The sequence below is a fragment of the Uloborus diversus genome, chromosome 4, assembly GCF_026930045.1.
Source record: "Uloborus diversus isolate 005 chromosome 4, Udiv.v.3.1, whole genome shotgun sequence".
Classification (NCBI taxonomy): domain Eukaryota; kingdom Metazoa; phylum Arthropoda; class Arachnida; order Araneae; family Uloboridae; genus Uloborus; species Uloborus diversus.
In genome coordinates this window covers 9,422,182-9,443,089 of record NC_072734.1, presented here as the reverse complement: position 1 = coordinate 9,443,089, position 20,908 = coordinate 9,422,182, and the positions used below count along the sequence as shown (strand labels likewise).

Sequence of the window (20,908 nt, the reverse complement as noted above, 5' to 3'; positions counted from 1 at the left end):
GCACACGAATTGATCAATATCTATTTGTTAAACATTAAAAGGGGGCAAATTGCAGATAATCCTTTTCAAATTTTTTAAAAGGGATTTTTAAGTCATCTCACTTCTTAACTCGTAACTGCTGGAAAATTTGATTTTTAAATTGAATTTCTAACGTTGTATGCGTCTTGGGTTTACAATAAAAAACAAAATGCGAAATTTTCATGAAATGGAATCAATATTTCAATCTCTGTTTAGAGGTTTTCCCCCTTCCCCTGAAGGGAGAGAGGGAGTTGAAAAAATACAATTAAAAAAATCAAAAACATCCGGAGTCGGAGTCGGAGTTGGAGTCGGAGTCGGGCGCTTCAAAATCCAGGAGTCGGAGTCGGGGTCGGAGTCGGCCATTTTCCTTCCGACTCCGCAGCCCTGGCACCAAGTACAGTTGCTGGTTCTGTTGGGGTTAAATTGAAAACAAAATTTCAATGCTTTAACTTTTGATCTTTTCCTTTTTTCGATGATTTGAGAGATAGAATTTCGTTCACTGCATCCAAAACTTCACTCTCTGATAGTAACTGTAGGAAGAATTCGAGTTCACAGCATTTATTAGTGAACTAGTGGTACCCGCACGGCTTTGCCCGTAATAGAAAAATTAAAAGGTCTTTTGGTTCGCCTGTATATTTACAAATAATGCATGGTGAATTTTCTCGCCAGTTGGCTTGTACCCATGTTACGGTTCCACGTTGTGATAATTTCGTATCTCGCCAAATGGCTTGCGCGCATGTCACGGTTCCACGTTATGATAATTTCGTAATTTACTCGTCCATCTTATGATAATTCTGTTCTTAAAATTGGAATAGAAAAAGAACCTCATCGGATTTTCGAAAAATCGCTTCGAGGTGCACACCCTCATGCTACAAACTAACTTTGTGCCAAATTTCATGAAAATCGGCCTAACGGTCTAGGCGCTATGTGCGTCACAGAGATCCAGACATCCTACAGACATCCGGACATCCAGACAGAGAGACTTTCAGCTTAATTATTAGTAAAGATTAACTCTTGTTTTCATGAGTGCTTGTAATTATGAAGCACATATACGAGAGCCTTTTGTAAATTAATGATTTAATAAAGTTTGTTTTCTCTTTCATTGTTTCTTAACGTTCAAATAAAGCTTTTGAAATGCAAGCCCTTCACTTCTTAACGTTTGAACTGTCAAGGTATTGAGCGCAGGGCTGCCAAGAGTCAAACAGGCGCCCCTAGTCAGTTTGGCCGCCGCGTCCTCTTCCCTTCATAAAACTTGTCAAATCTATACTACTCTGATTACGACTAGGCCAGCGGTTCCCAACCTTTTTCTCTTTGCGAACCCCTTGGAACAGACAAAAAAGTTCGCGAACCCCCTGATGTTGAAATTAGTAATATGTAAGAAACAATAAAAAAACAGCATGTTTCCTTTCCATTTTTTGCAGCATTTGATTGCAATAAACAAAAATATAATTGTAAAATATCATTAAGTGCAAACATTAATAAAAAGTTAAAACTACATCTACAAGAAAAATTATAAACAAGAAGTTTTATAAACCAACTATTTTTTTTAAGCACACTTTAAATTGGGGAAAAAATCCTTAATGCGATATTTGTGGCTGTTTGACGAACAAAGAAACTGAAAGTTTGGTTCAATGTCTGACAGTTTGAGTCTTAAATCAGGCTCTGCATTCAATCTGCTTCGGTATTTATCTTTCAGATAAGTATAGGAGGAAAATCCTTTCTCGCACAGATATGTTGTACAAAATGGTAATAAAATTCGAATTGCTTTTTTGGACAAAACTGTATAGTCATTTCTTACACTGAGCCAGAAGTCAATTAACGAGAGCTCTTTAAAGGTAGTTTTCAATGAATTATCACAGGATAACTCGATGAGCATTTCCTTTTCAGGTAATGTCAGGGTGTTCTCTAAGCATGGTTTTCCTTCAAAAGGATTGCGCATCCAGTTGTTTGAGAGAGGGACGTTACGCCTATTAGGAAAATACTCCTCAAAAGTTAGTTCAAGATGTTGCAGATGTTCACATACATTTCTTTTAACGCTTTCATCAAGTTTCATTGAGTTTTTTGATAAAAAACTACTAAGAGAAGTGAAACAAGAAAACTCACCCATTTCCAGGCATTGGATCCAGAAATTCAATTTTTTTACCATAGCTTCAATTTTATCATATACAACGAAAATATTAACAACTGCACCTTGCAAGGATAGATTTAATTCATTTAATTTTGAAAAGATGTCAGCTAAATATGCAAGCCTTTGCATCCAAAGAGGATCGAATATGCAAGTGGACAAGTGAAATGGATGATCAACAGAAAATGCTTGGACTTCTGTCTTCAATTCAAATAAGCGTGTCAAAATTTTGCCACGGGAAAGCCATCTAACTTCTGTGTGAAGAAGTAAAGTAACATGAAGGCTTCTCAATTCCTCACAAAGCGCGTGAAATAGACGGCAGTTTGTGGCACGTGATTTTATGAAATTTACAATTTTTACCGCATCATTCAAAGTAGCGGATAATTCTGCGGGAATACGGTTACATGCTAATGCTTGTCTATGAATGCAGCAATGAGTCCATTCAATTTTCTCGCACCACAAAGCCAACAAATTTTCCTGTCATTGATTTTGCACCATCCGTGCACACACCCACACACAAAGACCAATCTATTCCATTTTCTTCAAAGTAACTGTTGATCAGTTCGAAAATTGCTTCTCCAGTTGTGTTGGTTTTCAAAGGTTTTGCAAATAGTACATCTTCTTTAATTGTATCGTTAAAAATATACCTAACATAAACAAGTAATATTGCAGCGTTTGCTACATCAGTCGACTCATCAAGCTGGATCGCAAAATTATTCTCTTTTATTCTATTCACAAGTTCTTTCTCCACATGACTTGCCAAATCAGTAATTCTGCGTGATACTGTGTTGTTTGATAGCGGAACCAGGTCAATTTTTTTTTGCTGACTTTTCTCCCAGTATATACTTAGCAATATCTTTAGCACACGGTCCAATTAAATTTTCTGCAATTGTATGTGGCTGTCCAGATCTTGCAATTCTATAACTGACTCGATATGAAGCTTCAAGGGCCATTTTACTATCTTCGTTGGATTCTAACAGGAACGTAGAGACGCTACACTTTTTATTATATTCCAATTTTCTTTTAAAATATTCGATAGGTTTGTCCTTGTGTGTCGGATGTTTCGAGGGTGTCTTCTCAGAAGTGACGGTTTCAAACTGCTGTTCGCTAGAACTTCGTTGCAGAGAAGACAAAGCGGTCTAGGTTCAGACTCTTCTCCAGTAAAATAAAAGCCCATTTGTAAATAGTCACTGTCATATTTTCGCTTTTTTCCTTTTTTCTCCCCTAGTTCGCTTTTCTGTTTAGTCGGGGGAGGTGGCAGTTCATTACAGCTATCTATTTCAATATCCTGTGTTGATTCGAAATATACTGCTGATGTTGAGGGTTGATCGATTGACTGCTTTTCCATTTGTCGCTCAACCAAACTACCAGTTTTCAACCATCGATCCATAACAGCAGAAAGTTATTAAATCATAAAAATTACCAACACGATTATAACTTCACAAACAGAGTAGCAAGTTCACGTAGCAAAACCAATTGCAAACAAAATCACTTGTTTTCAAGCATCTCTAAAGTATCTCTAAATACGTCTGTTAACAACTATTTCCCCAGAACTATGAGCATGCTGATGTTATATATTTTTGAAAACGAACAGATGGGTAAAATCCAGTAATGAATTTTAAGTTTGGAGCCTTTTGCTGTCATGTCTGCTATTCGATGACTGAATTCGACTGAAATTCCCGAGTTATATTTCAACCAGATTAGAAATAATACCCCTGTGATGCATTGTTTGAGAATTCTTTATTTTTTTCGACATATGTATATTATGTATATTGTTTGATTGACTCCACGCGATGGCGCCTTTTTAAGGTCATCGTGATCCCCGCCACAGCTTAATACAACGTTTCTGCATGGCGCCTCGCAATAAAGAAGGAAGGATATCTCTTTTTGTTGTCTATCGAAAAAAAAATGAGAAAATTTCTTTTTAACCAAAATTATAAAACCGCTGAAAGATTTTTTTTTTTTTTTGAGCTTAATACAAGAGTCTGGCGCGTTTTCAAATTAAAAAAAAAAAATTAGTAACTATGTGTGCAAATTGAATATTTTATAATTTTTTACCAAACTAGGAAAAATCCGCCATTGCACCGAAATTTTCGCGAACCCCCTTCCTGCACCTCGCGAACCCCTGGGGGTTCGCGAACCACCGGTTGGGAACCTCTGGACTAGGCTAACATGACCTCCCTTCGGCCCTGGTTGAACCAACTTGAAGGTAATATCATTTCAATTTCTTTCTCTATTACCTGTAAGTAAAGTAAAAGTAAAGTAAAATATATTAATTTGAATTTTTGGCATCTTGAATTCAAATTATGTTTTTCGCAGTCACGAGCGTGTGTGTGTGTATGAATGCGCGTGTGTGTTTGTGTAGGCGCATGTATGTGGGTGCGTGTATATGTGTGTATGTATGCATGTGTGTGCGTGTTGTGTATGCACTGCTGCGCGTGGGCGTTCGTGTGCGTGTATGTAGGCGTTTGTGTTTGTGTCTGTGTGCAGACATGAGTATGTGTATGTGTGTGTGTGTAGGAGTGTGTGGTTGTGTCTGTGTGCAGGCATGAGTGTGTAGGCGTGTGTGTGTATGCATGTGTGTGTGTAGGATATGGACGCAACCTGGAGACGGTTTTCGCAAGAGGAGCAGCATCGTGAGGCCGGTCGACGCGACGGTGGTGCTGGCAGAGGGTGCTGGTGGGAAAATAAAATCAGCGTAACATCAAAAACAGTCAAGTGAGAACAATAAGCAATCGTGATTGCTCAATAAGGAAAAGCAACGTTTAATTGCTGGAAATTGCAGATTATTGCGGATACGTGCTTCGGCATTGCAAGGAACGCCTTTTTCAACGCAAAAGAAATGAGCTTCTGGGTGAAAAGACATCTATTTCTTTTGCATTGAAAAAGCCGCTTCTTGTAACGCCGAAACACATGTCAGCAGTAATCTGCAATTTTGTGTAATTAAACGCTGTTATTTCTTATTTTAAGCTTTATATTGTTCTGGAATGCAACTGATGTTCTGAAAGCAATGACGTCTCTCATCCCTGAAAAATTATCATCCTTCCTAATGCTTTATTAGAGACCTTAAATATCCTCGGAAGCACTCTTAGGAAGATCAAAAATCCAACTCCATTCCAACTGCACATGACTTAACGATCTCGTTTCAACAATTTTCACAGCCCTAATCATTCCAGAGGCTTAACTGGGGAGGTGGAAAAAAGTTCGCCCACACTCTCATAAATAACAGTCATTTCTTATCCTCAGAAGTTTTCTTTTCCCTTTGGAGACAATGCGAAGTTCTGGTTGGAACAGGCACAGAGGACCCCTTCCTTCTCCCTCTTTTTATTTTTACCCGGGAGGCGCGAGGGAGACATATTTGTAGAATGCTCGAAAGGGACAGAGATGTCTTGGATCGCCCACGAAGAAGACGTTTCGGAGATATCTCTCTTAGCTTGGCTGGTGATGTTCTTTCGATTTATCGTTCCGCAACACGTCCGTGGAAGAAGTCATTAAGAGTATGACTACACTTAAGTATTACTGTTGAGACTGTTCCCAAAACTGTGGGTCGGGGTCGGTATTTGCGGAATGAGGGATCGAACTCCGTAGTTGTGATCTCCTTGAGACCGATTAAGAAGTTCACTATAGAAGCAAGAAGAACCGTTTAAAGAGTTTACCAGGGAGAGATGGTCATGGTTCAGGGGTGCCCATCCCCCTAGTTCAATGGCGCAAATCCCCCCTTAAAAATCTCCCCCCCCTTTAATTTTTTATTTTCAACTCTCTTTTCTTTAAATATATTTTTTTATTTTTTTTAAAATATATATTTTTATTTTTTTTAAAATATTATTTATTTGTTTTAAATTATTGTTATTATTGATATTTTATTCGAAAAGTTCTGTGCTACGCCAATAACAGACACACTTACAAACTAAATAAACAAAGGAAATTAAATACAAACAGAATAAACTGAAATAAAATAAAATAAAATACAAACAAAATGAACTGAAATAAAATAAAATAAATTTAAATTAAAAATAAATCAATAAATCAATTTAAACTAAAAATAAATCAATAAATCAATTTAAATAAATAAATAAAACAGTTTTAAAAAATCCCTCCCAACAATTTAGATGGCGCAACTTGCGCCAAAATCCCCCCCCCCTGTGGGCACCCCTGTCATGGTTCAGACTGCGCCATTGAAATTTTTAGGAGGAAATTTGAAAGGCTTTTTGATCTCATCTTGGGGGAGCTCTCGTTGCGGGGGGCACTCTGCAGCCTTTAAAGGCGGTGCGTCATCGCCCTTGGAAGGGATGGGTAACCCTTCAATAAGCAAAGTTTTTTTTATATCCACCGATTTACAAAATAAACGACATCCTTGAGATCACTGCGATTGTCTTTAAAAATAACATTAATAAACATATGACTTAATGAATTAAGACTATCTAAACTCAGAGGTGTAGCGAATGGGGGAGGGGGGGGGGTAAGGCTTTACCCCGTCCTCCACTAGACCAGAACCAATCTCTTAAGTCTTGTTATCTGAAAAAGAAAAACTAAAGCCTAGTTAAGAAAAAAAACGAAATAAATTATTCAGTTGCCATATTTTTTTATTTATCGTCTGCGTACATTTAATTTTATGATATTTTGTGCACATGTTTTGGCAATTAGTTATTGTGTTTCTTAGAACATTAGAGAATGCAATTGTTCCGAGTTTGTGAAAGTGTTCATCTTTTTTGAGGTGATATATAATGAATAATTGTTATGGGTTTTTATGTTGTGCATCGTTCTAACAAAACTGTGTTTTAAATATCAAGAATTATTCATGAGAATTATTACAAGACATTAACATAATTTTAAGCAATATTGGAAGGCTAGAGAATCGCCCGTCAAGGTATAATGGATGAAAATTGCTTCTACATTTAAACGAAACCATTGCCTGTTTGGTGATATTTTGATCGTTGAAATTTTAACCGTAACTCCAGTGGATGAACCCAGTAGATAGCGTTTATTGTTGACCACTTTTTCGTTTGTTCATTCCATAGACTAATAATAAGAGTAGACCGAGCTATGGCAACCCTTTTGCTGCTCATAAACCAAACCATGTGACTGGTGGATATCCTAGCAACAGCGGGCGTTGATCGTAGCAGACGATCAACGAGAAATAAAATAAATAGATTTGATGGAACACGGAAGAATGATCTTTTATGGAGTCCGATTTGTAAATTTGTTATTCTAAGTTGTAAATATTTTGTTAATATAGTGAGTTTTTCGTTTAGATAGTATTGTGCATTTTCTTTATTCAATTTTAATAACTCTCTAAGCAATTAAAGATGCAAGCGCCCAAAAAGAATCGGCAAACGGTAAGATTTTTACCTACAATTTCAATTTAAGACACCGATTAGTACATTTTTGCGTTAACGCAAAACGTTTACGCCATTACGTTTACGCCAACGCTGATGTAGTAGTTCCGAATGAAATTAAAGTTACTGAAAACTGCGATCAAAAACTAATTACTAATGTCAAAATAATGCATAACTAAAAGAAAAACAGTTCAATCATCTCTGCACCTGGGAAAATAAAAACACATTACGTCTTAAAATACATGCCGAGTGCCAAACTATAGATAATCCTGCCAGCTCGCAACCATGCCGCCAAAGTTTTTGCCGAGCTTTCCACCAGTCACATGATGTATCCATGAACCAATTTTTTCATCAGCAAGTCTTGGGAAGCTCGGTCTACTCTTATTATTAGTCTATGGTTCATTCTCCTAAAATGAGTTTTACCAGTAAAACAGTTAAGTGACCGGATCCAGTTCAGCCTTGTCACATTAAAGCATTTCACTGCATTTTAAACATTACCGAAACATATTCGCAACTCCAGCGCTCGAATACGCTACCTTGCGGTGATCTACAAAACTGCCGAAAAAATTAAAACATTGCCACATTGCGTTCCACGTGTGTCTGTTGACGTAAACAAAAGCAGTTTGTTCTGAGTATTTATTAACGCAATCGATCTGTCTTAGATTGCTTTCAGCTACAGAAATTGTTTCGTCCCTTAATAGTATTCTCGAGTTTCTCAAAATAATGTTAGTTTTCCTTATTCCCTTCTAAAAAGCGAGTTGATTGAGAAATGGTGAACGCGTTAACACAAGAAAACTCTAGATTAACAAACTTGGATAACGTTATACCAGGTAAAAATTTTATTGTACTGTGTGTATTTGTAAGAATATGGGTTTTTTTTTTAAATCTTAAATTAATTTAACTAACCATATTTTACAAAAGCATTTAGTTAGAATGGTCTGTATGCGAAACATTTTCTTGAATATATTATGGTAGAACAAAATGAAAAATGTTTAACCAAGAAAGAATTTACTTTATTGCTTTTATTCTCAGCTGAAAGGTTTCGTCAAATTTGTTTCGGATTATAGTTTTAGCATTGTGTGCGACCAAAGTACCCTTGGCGAGATTCCGCATGTTAGTTAAACCATTTTTAATTTTTATCATGAATGGAATAAAATGGTAGAAAGATTACAGAATTCGATAAGTAAAAAGAAATAATGGTAGATCAAACTGAAAAGAAAACTACCACCATATATCTGTGAGGATTTTGTTGATGATTTGCATAGCATGACATAATTAAATCATAACTCAGAAATTAGAAACATCGAAACAGAAAAATTTTAAATTAACCGATTCGGGAATATGAGAGAAATAACTCAGCTACAAATGCAAAACAATAAGCGCTAGTCAAGCAAGGCAAAGAAGTATCATCTTCTTTTGATAATAATTCGTAATGTCATATTAAATTTTCTAGCATTAATTGTTATTCTTTTCAGGCCACAATTATTATTTAGTTTTATTAAGGATTGATAAATATCGAATTCAACATCGTGGAAATGGCTACTTAGAACTGCGAACTACGTAGTTTGCATTAATATTTGACGTTTAGTAATGCTTCTTGAATTCTCATTTCTTTCTACGTGGGGCAGAATATCAACAAGACTTTGAAAATTAATTTAGAAAGAATAAAGCGGAAAAATTATACATAAGAACAAAATTTACTAGGCTTATTAGTATTTTCTTCGTTACCACGTGCGTTTGTTTTGCCTTTTTCGTCCGCCATTAGAAAGTGGCTACAGTGCCCCCTATAGTTCGTTGGAGTTGCGAATTATCAAATTATCATGCGGTGTCGCGAGTTTCATTGTTGATGAAGTCAGGAGCATTTTACTCGATTATGGGCTATTATATGTATGAAGATAAGTTCTAATAATGATCCAATGACAAATAGGAGTTAAGTTTGAATAAGCGCGTGACAGAAAATCATATTGATATCTTGGAGCTGGTGTCTGATACCCAAAGCAGCTCACAGGAAGATAGATTATGCCCAGAAACGTTTATAAGCTGAGCAGGTGAGGTTAAAAGAGGAATTCCTAAGAATTTCCCGCGAAGTGATGGATGAGAAAATGAAACTACAAGAACTAAAAAGTTCCGCCATTTTTGTTACCATAGTACTTTAATGCAATGCCGCAACTGACGGTTAGGATCATGTTTTCGGAAGGAAAAACAACTCCGGGGCGGGAGCTGATCCCCAGAACAACTTTCCATAAATAGATATGACACTTCTTTTTCCTGTAAATCCAACGGAAAGGATGGGATTGGGGGCGATGTTTTTGACAGGACTTGTAGGGGAGTTGATTACACAGAAGGATGTGTCAGCGTAAAAAATAGCAAAGTTGTTCGTTTTTTAGTGCCTTTTTTTTAAACCTGATGCCTGATGGTATGAAAAGGCATTTCCTTGCAAAATGCCATCATTTGTATTCATCGAACAAAAACTTTGGGATGACTTAAACTTCTGGACCTATTCTTTTCACTGTACAAATTCTTCCTAAATGATACTTTTCTACGAAGTTTTGTTAGTGCTTTTGTAACTTGGTTAAGGTGGTAAGCTCCGTTTTTGTCTAATTCTGCGCATTTATCCAGTAAAATACGTCCATTTACTGTAAATCACAAAATGAAAGTTGTTGCTTTTGATAGAAACCAAACTTTTCAATGTTTTAGTATAGGGAATACCTTCAAAAATTTCTCAGCTTTTATGTACTACTTTATTCGTACAGAAGTAATAAAAGTATAAGAAAAATGTATTTTTTTTTAGCTTATAACTTTGTAGTTAGTGTGTTTTCCACTTCTGTTAAAATATTTACATCCAGCTATAAATAAATCATTAAAAAATACATAAAAATAGTAGAGTTGACAATTACTGCGATAAGTGTTGCGTGATAATTTTTCTCAAGACTTCTACTTTGATGTCGAACCTAACGAATATTCATATATCTGCACGGAATGTTGCACCTAACAGATATTTTGCAATGCCTCCATGAAAATTAAGCATTAAAAAGTTAAACTGGATACAGACCCGAAACCATTGAACGTTGTCAATCAAGGTTCGACTAGCTAAGACATAGTAGGTGGCTGGTGTACAAAAAAAAAAGGGAGGGGGGGGGGGGTCAGAGAAGATGAAGGGGTTAGATATGGCCGGTGCCCCTAAAAATGACTTTTGGTTGATTTTTTGGGGGGGAAAATAATAAAAAAATTAATTTAAAAAATTGAGTTTTTACTTCCTTTTACAAAAAAGGAAGTATTGTATTCGCAAAAAAATTTTCACTCAAAAATCAACCTTAATTTCCATTTTACTCAACCCCGAATGAATATTGAGTTTTTTTTCTACTCGACCAAACGTAGATAAGTGCCTAAGAACGTATAGACACGCGAAATATCCATAATGACGATTCCCGAATTAATTACAACCAATTTTGTCGTGACGTCTGTATGTACAAATGTATGTATGTGCGTATGTATGTCGCATAACTCAAGAACGGTAAGTCCTAGAAAGTTGAAATTTGGTATGTAGACTCCTAGTAAGGTCTAGTTGTGCACCTCCCCTTTTGGTTGCATTCGGGTATTCCTAAAGAGATCTTTTGCCCCTTTTTTGGGGGGAAATCATTGTTAATTTCTATGCAAACTTAAGTGGTTTTATAATTTGGTGGACACTTGGCGATATATCGCCAGTCGTTTGGTCGCCAAGTTTTGTTGCCAACTTAGCGACAAATTTGGCTTTTTTTTAAATCTGGTTTTAATTTGGCTATTGTTGGTGATATTTAGAGAGTTAACTATTGAATCACATTAAAATTGCCAATAACGGGGGAATTACATTAAATTGGAGAAAAAGGAAGTCATGTGATGCACACATCAGCTCGTTTCATTAAATTTTACCTTCCTTGTTGATTAAATGACTTCCTCAAATTCAGTGTCACGGCCTCAATAATCGGGACATATAGCCACAGTAGACTCGCTCCTTCCAATTCAAAGTTCCATTTTAATTTTATGAATAATATCAAAAAACTATAAAACATACACTTAAGTCATTTTTTTCCCTTTAAGCATGTGAATTAATGCTATCATTTTTTGATGGAACGAGTTTTAAACTTCGGAATGTGGAGAGGCGATGACCTTTTACTTTTAAAAATGGGGTGCCCTCTCCCCCTCTATGGCTTAAGAAATATTTATGAGTTCAGCATATTTCGCAACTTTACCTAATTTTAATCCTCGATCCTTTATCTTCAAATAAGTTGAATTTTGAAAACTTTCATATCTTATCTTATATCTTTAAACGAGCAATTCTTGTGGGTATACATATATTTCGTATCTCGAAAACGGCTCTAACGATTTGGATGAAATTTTGGATTTAATTGTAGTTTAGCATTCTTAGTTCATCTACATCAGTGTTTTTTCTGTAAAAACGCGATTTTTTACAAAAAAAAAACCGTTTTTTAATACAAAGTCTAATTGAGTTAAGCCTTGAAAAAAATTGTGAATTGACACATAAGGCAGACGATTTGCAACCATAACAGTGAAAATTTGTCTCTTCTCGCTTAAAAATTTTAAACTTGCTTAGGGTTGCCATTGCTTGACATTGGCCACTTTGGCTAATTTCAAACACACTTGGCTGAAAACAAATTCAAAAGCATTATGTAAGTCGATGTAACGCTTTTTTCTTTTTTAAGTGAAACTATTGCTTGACCGTCCTATTTTATTTTATTTATTTATTTTCTTTTTACACTTCAAATAGTTTAACATGTTTTTTAAATCACGCATCTAAATTTTATTTCGAAGAAACGTATGTCTTGAGAGTGTTTATGTTTTGTTAAGACAGTTGTTATCATTTGTTGGAATGGTTTGTGGATCATCAGTTTTGATGGATATCATGCTGTATGTAGCATTTTTTGGCGTAAAAACTAAAAGTACTTATTCAAAAAAAAAAAAGACTCGATTGGGATAAAATCGTGAAACGCATCATAGTATGAAAGGAAGTATTCGGTTAAAAACCGATTTCACCATAGCAAAACTAAGGTCAAAATATTTTAATTACTGACAAGAAAATTGTATAGTGGAAACAAATGTAATAGATAGTTCAAAGCAAAATGTTGATTTAATTACATTCAGAATCTTCTTTGTTTGGTACTTTAGTGTTATAAGAAGGTCGAGTGCTTAATATTTCGTTAAAGTGAAGCTTTTCAAGTATATTTGGAAAAGTATTGAACCTTAAAAAAACACGAGTTGACAAAAAGTAATTCTTTTAAAGCCGAGCGAGGCTCGGTCGTCCAGGTACTAGATTATAAACACTGATAATAGCATTAATAGATTTTAGCACAATGCTACATTCATTGCAGAAATTTAATGAACATTACAAATGAACACATCTCTACATAGTATAAAATGAAGTCTCCAAAAAGCGTCTGTGTGTGTGAACTCGCAAAACTCGAGAACTACCCGGCCGATTTTGCTGAAATTTTCACAGTTTTGTTCCTTTAAGTCCTGAGAAGGTTTGCAGACCAGTTCGAAAGCAATTCAAAGAATAGTTCTTTTTGTATTCCAATTTAAGCCCAATTTTCACATAAATTCCCGAATATGGGGTTGAAAAATTACTCGCAAATAGTAATATATATCGTTGGAAAGGGAAGAATTTTCCGCGTTCTACGCAATTTGTTCCAATGCTCTAACTTAATTGCGGCGGGAGTTTTCTACGTTTTTAGCTCGAATTTTTTTAGGCTTAGCTGAAATTAAGGCACTATTTTCTTCATTAAATTCATCAATAAAAAGTGAAGGAATTGTCCCCACAGTTTTCTTTTTGACAGCATTGGATAGAGCTGCTTTTTTTACTCCAGATCTAACTCGACCTACGGTCGCAAGTTTAACCCTTTATCTCCATTAGAAAAAAAGTTACAAACGAATTAAATGAAGTTCAAAAATCTGTTCTCTAATTCAAGTTTTTAACCATTTTGTTTTGCTTTTCCACGGTAACGCTTTTTGAATATATTGTTTATTTTTATCTTTCTCATTTTCAATTCTTAAACATATTGTAACGGATTCGGTGCGACTTCCACTTTCTTGAAATGAAAACACAGTTCTTGATAAAAACACAGGAAATTTATTTACACTATGTACAGGAAAGATCTTCAACAACTGCTAAATTATTCATCAGCAATTAAGCAATTATCACACAACACCGTAAACTCAACGTTTACACACGTATTTACTTCCAAATACGAAAACAACACAGCGAAATGCCTCGCTATAAACAGAGCTAATACACACACTCAGTTCGAAATCTGAATCGAAACTCACTGTTTATCCATCGCTAACGGCTTAAATACACCGAAAAGAATTTTCTCAAATATTCCACACGCTTCTCGAAATGCGTTGACCGTTATCAAATTTTATCAATAAACAAAACGGGAATAGGGGTCGTATATTTTAGCCATATGAAAAAGGGGTTGTATATTCATTACGGGAAACTATTTACAGGTTACGTTCCTACAATAATTACTATTTACAGAATTTGTAACATTGCCCCCTTCCTAAGGACTGCACGTCCCGGGCAGTACAATCCCCAGAAAGAGTGCCAAACTTTTATCACAAGTTTACAAATATACACATTAATTAATAACTAACAGATACAGAAAACACAATAATAACAAGAAATATTACTAAACATTAAAAGCAAAAATTATCTACAACTTTTATGTTATCAACCATGGTTGTTTACGTAATACTCATGAACTATGGCCATAGTATGGGGCTAACCGATCATAATGTACAACCCTAGGTTTTGCATTAGGTGATTTTTGGATCCTCACTACGACGTCATTCAGTCGGTTAACGACTTTGTAGGGTCCATCCCAATGCGACTGCAATTTGGGTGAAAGACCTTTCCGTCGGATGGGATTCCATAACCAAACCTTGTCGCCTTCGTTGAATTCATGTCCAGTAGACCTTGTGTCGTATCGGGTCTTCATCTTCTCCGCCGCGATGTTGATTCGCTCTCGTGCGAAGTTATGAACGTCTTCCAACCGGGCCTGGAGATCCTGGATGTACTCCTCAGGCGATGAAGGCGCATCCGGAGGACGACCGAAGACGAGATCACAAGGTAGCCGAAGCTCTCGTCCGAAGAGCATCTGAGATGGGGCAAATCCGGTAGTCTCGTGGACAGCACTTCGGTAGGCCAGCAGGAACAAAGGTAGCTTCTTGTCCCAATCCTGTTGATTTCTGGATACCATAAGCGAGAGATTGTTCAGGATTGTGCGGTTAAATCTCTCCACCATGCCGTCCGATTGTGGGTGTAGTGGTGTTGTCCTAGTTTTCTCAATTCCGAAAATTTGACATAGGTCCTTAAACACAGCAGAGATGAAATTCCTCCCTTGATCGGAATGAATCTGCAAAGGTGTTCCATATCTCGAGATCCAATGTTGAACTAGAGTCTCCGCTACGGTAGTAGCCTCTTGATCTGGAATGGGATATGCTTCCGGCCATTTGGTGAAGTAGTCGATGGAAACAAGAATGTATTTGTTCCCATCAGCAGTTCTTGGTAGAGGACCCAGGATGTCGATCCCAATTCGTTCGAAAGGAGCTCCAACGTTGTACAGATGTAGCTTCCCTCTGCTTCTCTTCTTCGGTCCTTTACGAGCAGCACAGGCGTCACAAGAATGGCACCACTTCTCCACGTCATCCTTCGCCTTGCTCCAGAAGAAGCGCTCCCGAACTTTATTGAGAGTTTTCAAGACACCAAAATGTCCTCCAGTCGCACTACTATGTATTTCTTTCAGAACATCTGAAATTCTGGATCGAGGAAGTAGTAACTGCCACCTAGATGTCTTGCCGTCGTCAGATTCCCATTTCCGGTGTAGCACGCCGTTCCGTAAATGGAGTGAGTTCCATAAAGCCCAGTATCTTTTTGTTGCAGGACTGAAGATGGAAACGTCCTGCCAGCTAGGGCGTCGACTGTCACTTTCCATGAACTCTAAAATTGGTTTTATGTCGGGGTCTTCAAGTTGATCTTTTCGAACTTGGTCATCACTCCATGGATCAGGTTCTGATGATGTTGGAGTCACTGTCACCTGATAGGCGGTAGGGCTAGTCGTTCCATACTGTTTCTCGATTCGGGAACAATAGTGGCAGTTCTCAGGACAGGGTCTCCTTGATAAAGCGTCAGCATTCCCGTGAGATAACCCTTTTCGGTGCTTGATCTCCATGTCATATTCCTGGAGCCGCTGTATCCACCTGGCTATCTGGCCTTCTGGATTCCTGAAGTTCAAAAGCCAAGTTAACGAGGCATGATCTGTCCGTAGCAGAAATTTTCGGCCGTAGAGGTAATGATGGAAGTGTTCTACAGCTTTCACTATGGCCAGTAACTCCTTTCTGGTGACGCAGTAATTTCGCTCCGACTTTGATAAGCATTTGCTCCAGTAAGCGATGACATGTTCATTTCCGTCAATTTCTTGGGATAAAACAGCTCCGATGCCCTCGTTGCTCGCATCAGTGTCCAGGATGAAGGATTTTTCAAGCTGAGGATAGGCGAGGATAGGCGTTGATGTTAAAGCCTCCTTCAGTCGTAGAAATGCATCTTCGCATTCTTTGGACCATTCAAACTTTTGCTTGCTCTCCGTCAGCTTATGCAAAGGTCGTGCAATGTTGGAAAAACCCTTCACAAACTTCCTATAGTACGTGCAGAGCCCCAGGAAACTTCGCAGCTGATGGATGTTTTCGGGACGACTCCAACTCTTGACCGCAGATACCTTCTCTGGATCGGTTTGCACACCCTCAGAAGAGATGATGTGACCAAGATAGTTCACTTCCCGGCGGAACAAATTACATTTGGACGGACTTAACTTCAGATTGGCTTCCTTAAGCTTTTGCAGCACCTTCCTAAGATTTGCCAGATGTTCTTCGAAGCTGCGTCCCACGATGATGATATCGTCTAAGTAGACCAGACAGGATTCGTAAGAGAGTCCTCTTAACACTGTCTCCATAAGACGCTCGAACGTAGCTGGTGCATTGCAGAGGCCGAAGGGCATCACTTTGAACTGCCATAAGCCTTGTCCAGTTGTAAACGCTGTCTTCTCTCGGTCATCAGGGTGTATCTCAACCTGCCAGTAGCCGCTCTTCAAGTCCAGGGTCGAAAACCACTTGTGTCCGGAAAGAGTGTCCAAGGTGTCGTCTATCCGTGGAAGAGGGTAACTGTCTTTCTTGGTGATTTCATTCAGCCGTCGGTAATCTACACAAAATCTGGTGGAGCCATCTTTCTTTCGGACCAAGACGATGGGAGAGGCCCAAGGACTGGATGAGGGTTCGATTACATCATTCTCCTTCATCTCTTTCAGGAGGGTCTCAACCTCTTCCTTCTTGGCGAACGGTAGTCGTCTCGGATGCTGTTTAATAGGGGGGTGTTCTCCAGTGTAAATCCTGTGCTGCGTTAAATTCGTACGGCCAACATCCTCCGATGTAGATGAAAACAGATGCTTGAAGTCGTCCACCAATTCTTCCGCAGCAGTTCTTTGATCTTTCGATAATGGCGCACTCCCAATTAACTTCGATGTCAAGGACTCAGAAGACACAGTCTCGGGGGAATTGATTCTTCTAATGATGCAGTTTACTGGAGTACAAGTTGCCAACACTTCACCTTTTCGGATATTCCTTGGCCTTTCACTCACGTTGGCGACTCTCACAGGAATTACATCCTTAGAAAGGTCCACAAGCGTAGATGCTACCAGCACTCCTTTTGGGTTATTGCTTAAGTTGGGGTATTCAATGAGTCCAAATCTAAAACTATTGCTTTCTTCAATGGAGCCGGGTATTAATGATTCTGACCTTGAGGGAATTGATAAATCTGTTTGGGCAATTATTTGATGAGCGGATTTTACATCACTTTCTGCGGGAAAGACTGCTATGTCTTCTCTCGTCGAGTGCAGCTCGTTAGTCTTGAAATCGAGGTTGAAGTCATACTTCTTTAAAAAGTCCAATCCGAGAATGAAGGGGTCTATGATAGCAGCAACGAATGCGGTATGATGGTAAATGGCATTTCCAAACACAATTTCTAAGTTCACTTTACCTTCAATCTCGATCTTGTCACCTGTCACAGTTTGGAGGGTAACGCAGGGCGGCGTCCACAGAATGTTGAGTCCAAATTGACGAGCCACATCTGTTCTAATGATCGTAACATTGGCTCCAGTGTCAATAATCAGTTCGCATGGAAACCCGTTTACATATGCGTAAACAAACAGTCCATTACTGCCGCCACTCGTCGATGAAATCTGGAAAACTTTAAGATGGGGGCTCATTCCAATTTGGCGACCTCCGCCCCGCGAGATTGCCATGGCTTAGTTTTCCTGGACCTGCGAGGGAGAGGTGCTCTTCCCTCTGGTTTCTTGACGAGCTTCACAGTTTCTTCGTAAGTGACCCTCGCCACCACATTTCCAGCACTTAAGTGATTGTCCATTTTGGTCCTTGGGAGCCGAAATCCTTTTGAGGGTTCCTGCAATTTCTTTTATTTGCTTTTCCAGTTCAGCAAAGCGCGACGAAACCGAATCAGGCTCATCAGTTTTCACGCCGCGGATTGAATGGCGATCCTTGCGGGTTGCTTGCTGGGCGGCCTCCAACTTCATCGCATACACAACAGCGGAACTCAGGTCTTTGACATCCGCCATCCGTAGAGCTTTCTGGATTTCCGGATCTCGAACCCCGTCGATGTAGTAGTTGAGTGCCAGGTTGTCTCGAACATCCGCAGGACAGTCACAAAAAGCAAGATGAGACAGTCTCTCGATGTCCGCCGCAAGCTCTTGCAGGGTTTCCCCGGTTTTCTGGAAACGAGACTTCAACTGGAGTCGGCTGAAATCTTTCTGGCACTTCTCACCGAAGCGAAGCTCCAACGCAGATGTGAGGGCGGCGAAATCCAGGCGCTGGCTGTCCGGAAGGGTCTGAAGAATGTCCGCTGCGTCACCTCTCAGGGATGCTGCAAGATGGCAGGCCTTGGTAGCAGAGTCCCATCCGTTCGCTTCCGCCACTATCATGAACTGGGTCTTGTACACCTGCCACGAACTTTTCCCATCAAATGTGGCCAGTTTAATGGACGGTCGAGCAACAGATGTGGGAGCGCAAAACTGTACAGAGCTGCTTTCCGCGGTCGCCAATCTCCTTTCCATGTCTTTAATTTTCTCATCCACATGATTCTCAACTGTTGCGATACGGTTTTCTACTGTTTCAAATTTTTCATCAAAAACATCAACTCGATGCTCTATCTCATTAAATTTATTTTCCATCACAGTCTTTACCGAAATAAGGTCGTTTTTAATTTCCTCTTGGTTAGAAGCTAAATCCTTTTTCAGCACCATTAAATCATTTTTCCATTGTTCTTGATTAGCCGCCATATCATTTTTTAATTGTTCTTGATTAGCCGCCATATCATTTTTTAATTGTTCTTGATTAGCCGCCATATCATTTTTTAATTGTTCTTGATTAGCCGCCATATCATTTTTTAATTGTTCTTGATTAGCCGCCATATCACTCTTCACAGAGTTGATTGCATCAAGCAGTTGTTTTAATTGTTCATCCATTGCGCGAGTAATCACCATAAAAATAAAGTCCAAATTTAAAAAGTCTTTATGAAAAAAAAGTCCAAAGTCACACTTACTGCAAGAAAGTCCTGAAGTAGCCCCACGTTGGGCGCCAATTGTAACGGATTCGGTGCGACTTCCACTTTCTTGAAATGAAAACACAGTTCTTGATAAAAACACAGGAAATTTATTTACACTATGTACAGGAAAGATCTTCAACAACTGCTAAATTATTCATCAGCAATTAAGCAATTATCACACAACACCGTAAACTCAACGTTTACACACGTATTTACTTCCAAATACGAAAACAACACAGCGAAATGCCTCGCTATAAACAGAGCTAATACACACACTCAGTTCGAAATCTGAATCGAAACTCACTGTTTATCCATCGCTAACGGCTTAAATACACCGAAAAGAATTTTCTCAAATATTCCACACGCTTCTCGAAATGCGTTGACCGTTATCAAATTTTATCAATAAACAAAACGGGAATAGGGGTCGTATATTTTAGCCATATGAAAAAGGGGTTGTATATTCATTACGGGAAACTATTTACAGGTTACGTTCCTACAATAATTACTATTTACAGAATTTGTAACATTATTTTATTTTGTGTTTCCATGGTTACGCCTTTTAAATCCATCTTTTCATTTTATTTTAATTCCTTAAAAGTATTTTAGTATCTGTCGTCATTGTTTGGCGAGAAAGTTTTGCGTGATGGTTTTTATTTCATCTAATTCTGGTTATTGAAGATACTTCACTTGACGCAATGGTTTTTTTTCAAGGTAGACCGGGCAAAGCCGGGCAACGCAGCTAGTACCAGATAAGTGTCTTCAGATTTTATTTCGCAGCATATTGAATTTTCAACATGAGTTCAAGTATTGATAACAATGTTAATAGCTTCGACCTGCTTAAAAAGGAATTGTTGACGGTACAAGCACGTAACTCTCCCCTTCTTCTATTAAATGAATATCCCACCCGACCCCCTCCAATCAATTACGTGAGTAGCTCTTGATTAATCTTCCTCTTTCTCTCATTTCACTGGGCGTTATCTCCAGAAGCACAAAAAAAAAAGAAAAAAAAGGAAGAAAAAAAAAAAGCCAGGCGTCGACAATTGGAACAAGCTCTGATTTTTCGAATCCGAAAGCTTTATCGCGACGGTTTGCTGACAGGGCTTCGTGACGGATGAACTTAATCATCCCCCCCCCCCCCGACATCTCCGTTTTTAAACCCCCGAACGCCCGCCGCTGATTGCGTGGCACATTAACGCTGAGGCATTCCCGATGTTAATCTACCCTTTTTCTCCCCTACCGCTATTTGTATCGAAATTATCTTACCGTTCTTATCAGCTATCGGGCACGGGTAATGTAAGAAAGAGGGCATAAGAGGAGAAAGAAAAAAAAAAGTGAGGTAAGAAATAAGAAGAAAGTAATGCTTTTTTGGTACCTTTTGTTACAAAAATAAATATTCAGATGGTTTTTGAACGATAATGAAAGATGTAGCTGCCAAAATTATCCTTTTATCTCTTTTCATCACCTTTTGAGAAAGAAAGAAAAAGAAGAAAGACCGGTGCTTATATATGGCCATTAATTTCAGCGAGTACAGTAACTTGAGGGAAGAGACTAGTCAAGAAATGTTGTGTTAAGAGACTAGTCAAGAAATGTTGTGTTTCAGGGACCGATTTACACACCTGGGTGCCCGGGCACTGACAAATATGGTGCCCCCCCCCCCCCACACAAAAACTATGAAGGTAAATGCGTTGGATGTTATTTTGATAGAAAGAAAACTTTAAAATATATCGATTTCAATACGAAAAAAGTTAATAATTAAGATGTTTTGCA

At 38.3% G+C, this 20,908-nt stretch overlaps 1 protein-coding gene across 1 annotated transcript in view; it reads right to left on the bottom strand.

The window, feature by feature from the left end:
* Nucleotides 1-277: 277 nt before the first annotated feature.
* LOC129219808 (metalloprotease TIKI1-like) overlaps nucleotides 278-20,908 on the bottom strand; it is a 43,241-nt gene continuing 22,610 nt past the window's right edge. Inside the window, exon 5 of the mRNA XM_054854113.1 lies at nucleotides 278-427. Within this exon, the coding sequence (XP_054710088.1) occupies nucleotides 293-427 (135 nt within the window). The 3' untranslated portion in view covers nucleotides 278-292. The remainder of the gene's footprint in view (nucleotides 428-20,908) is intronic.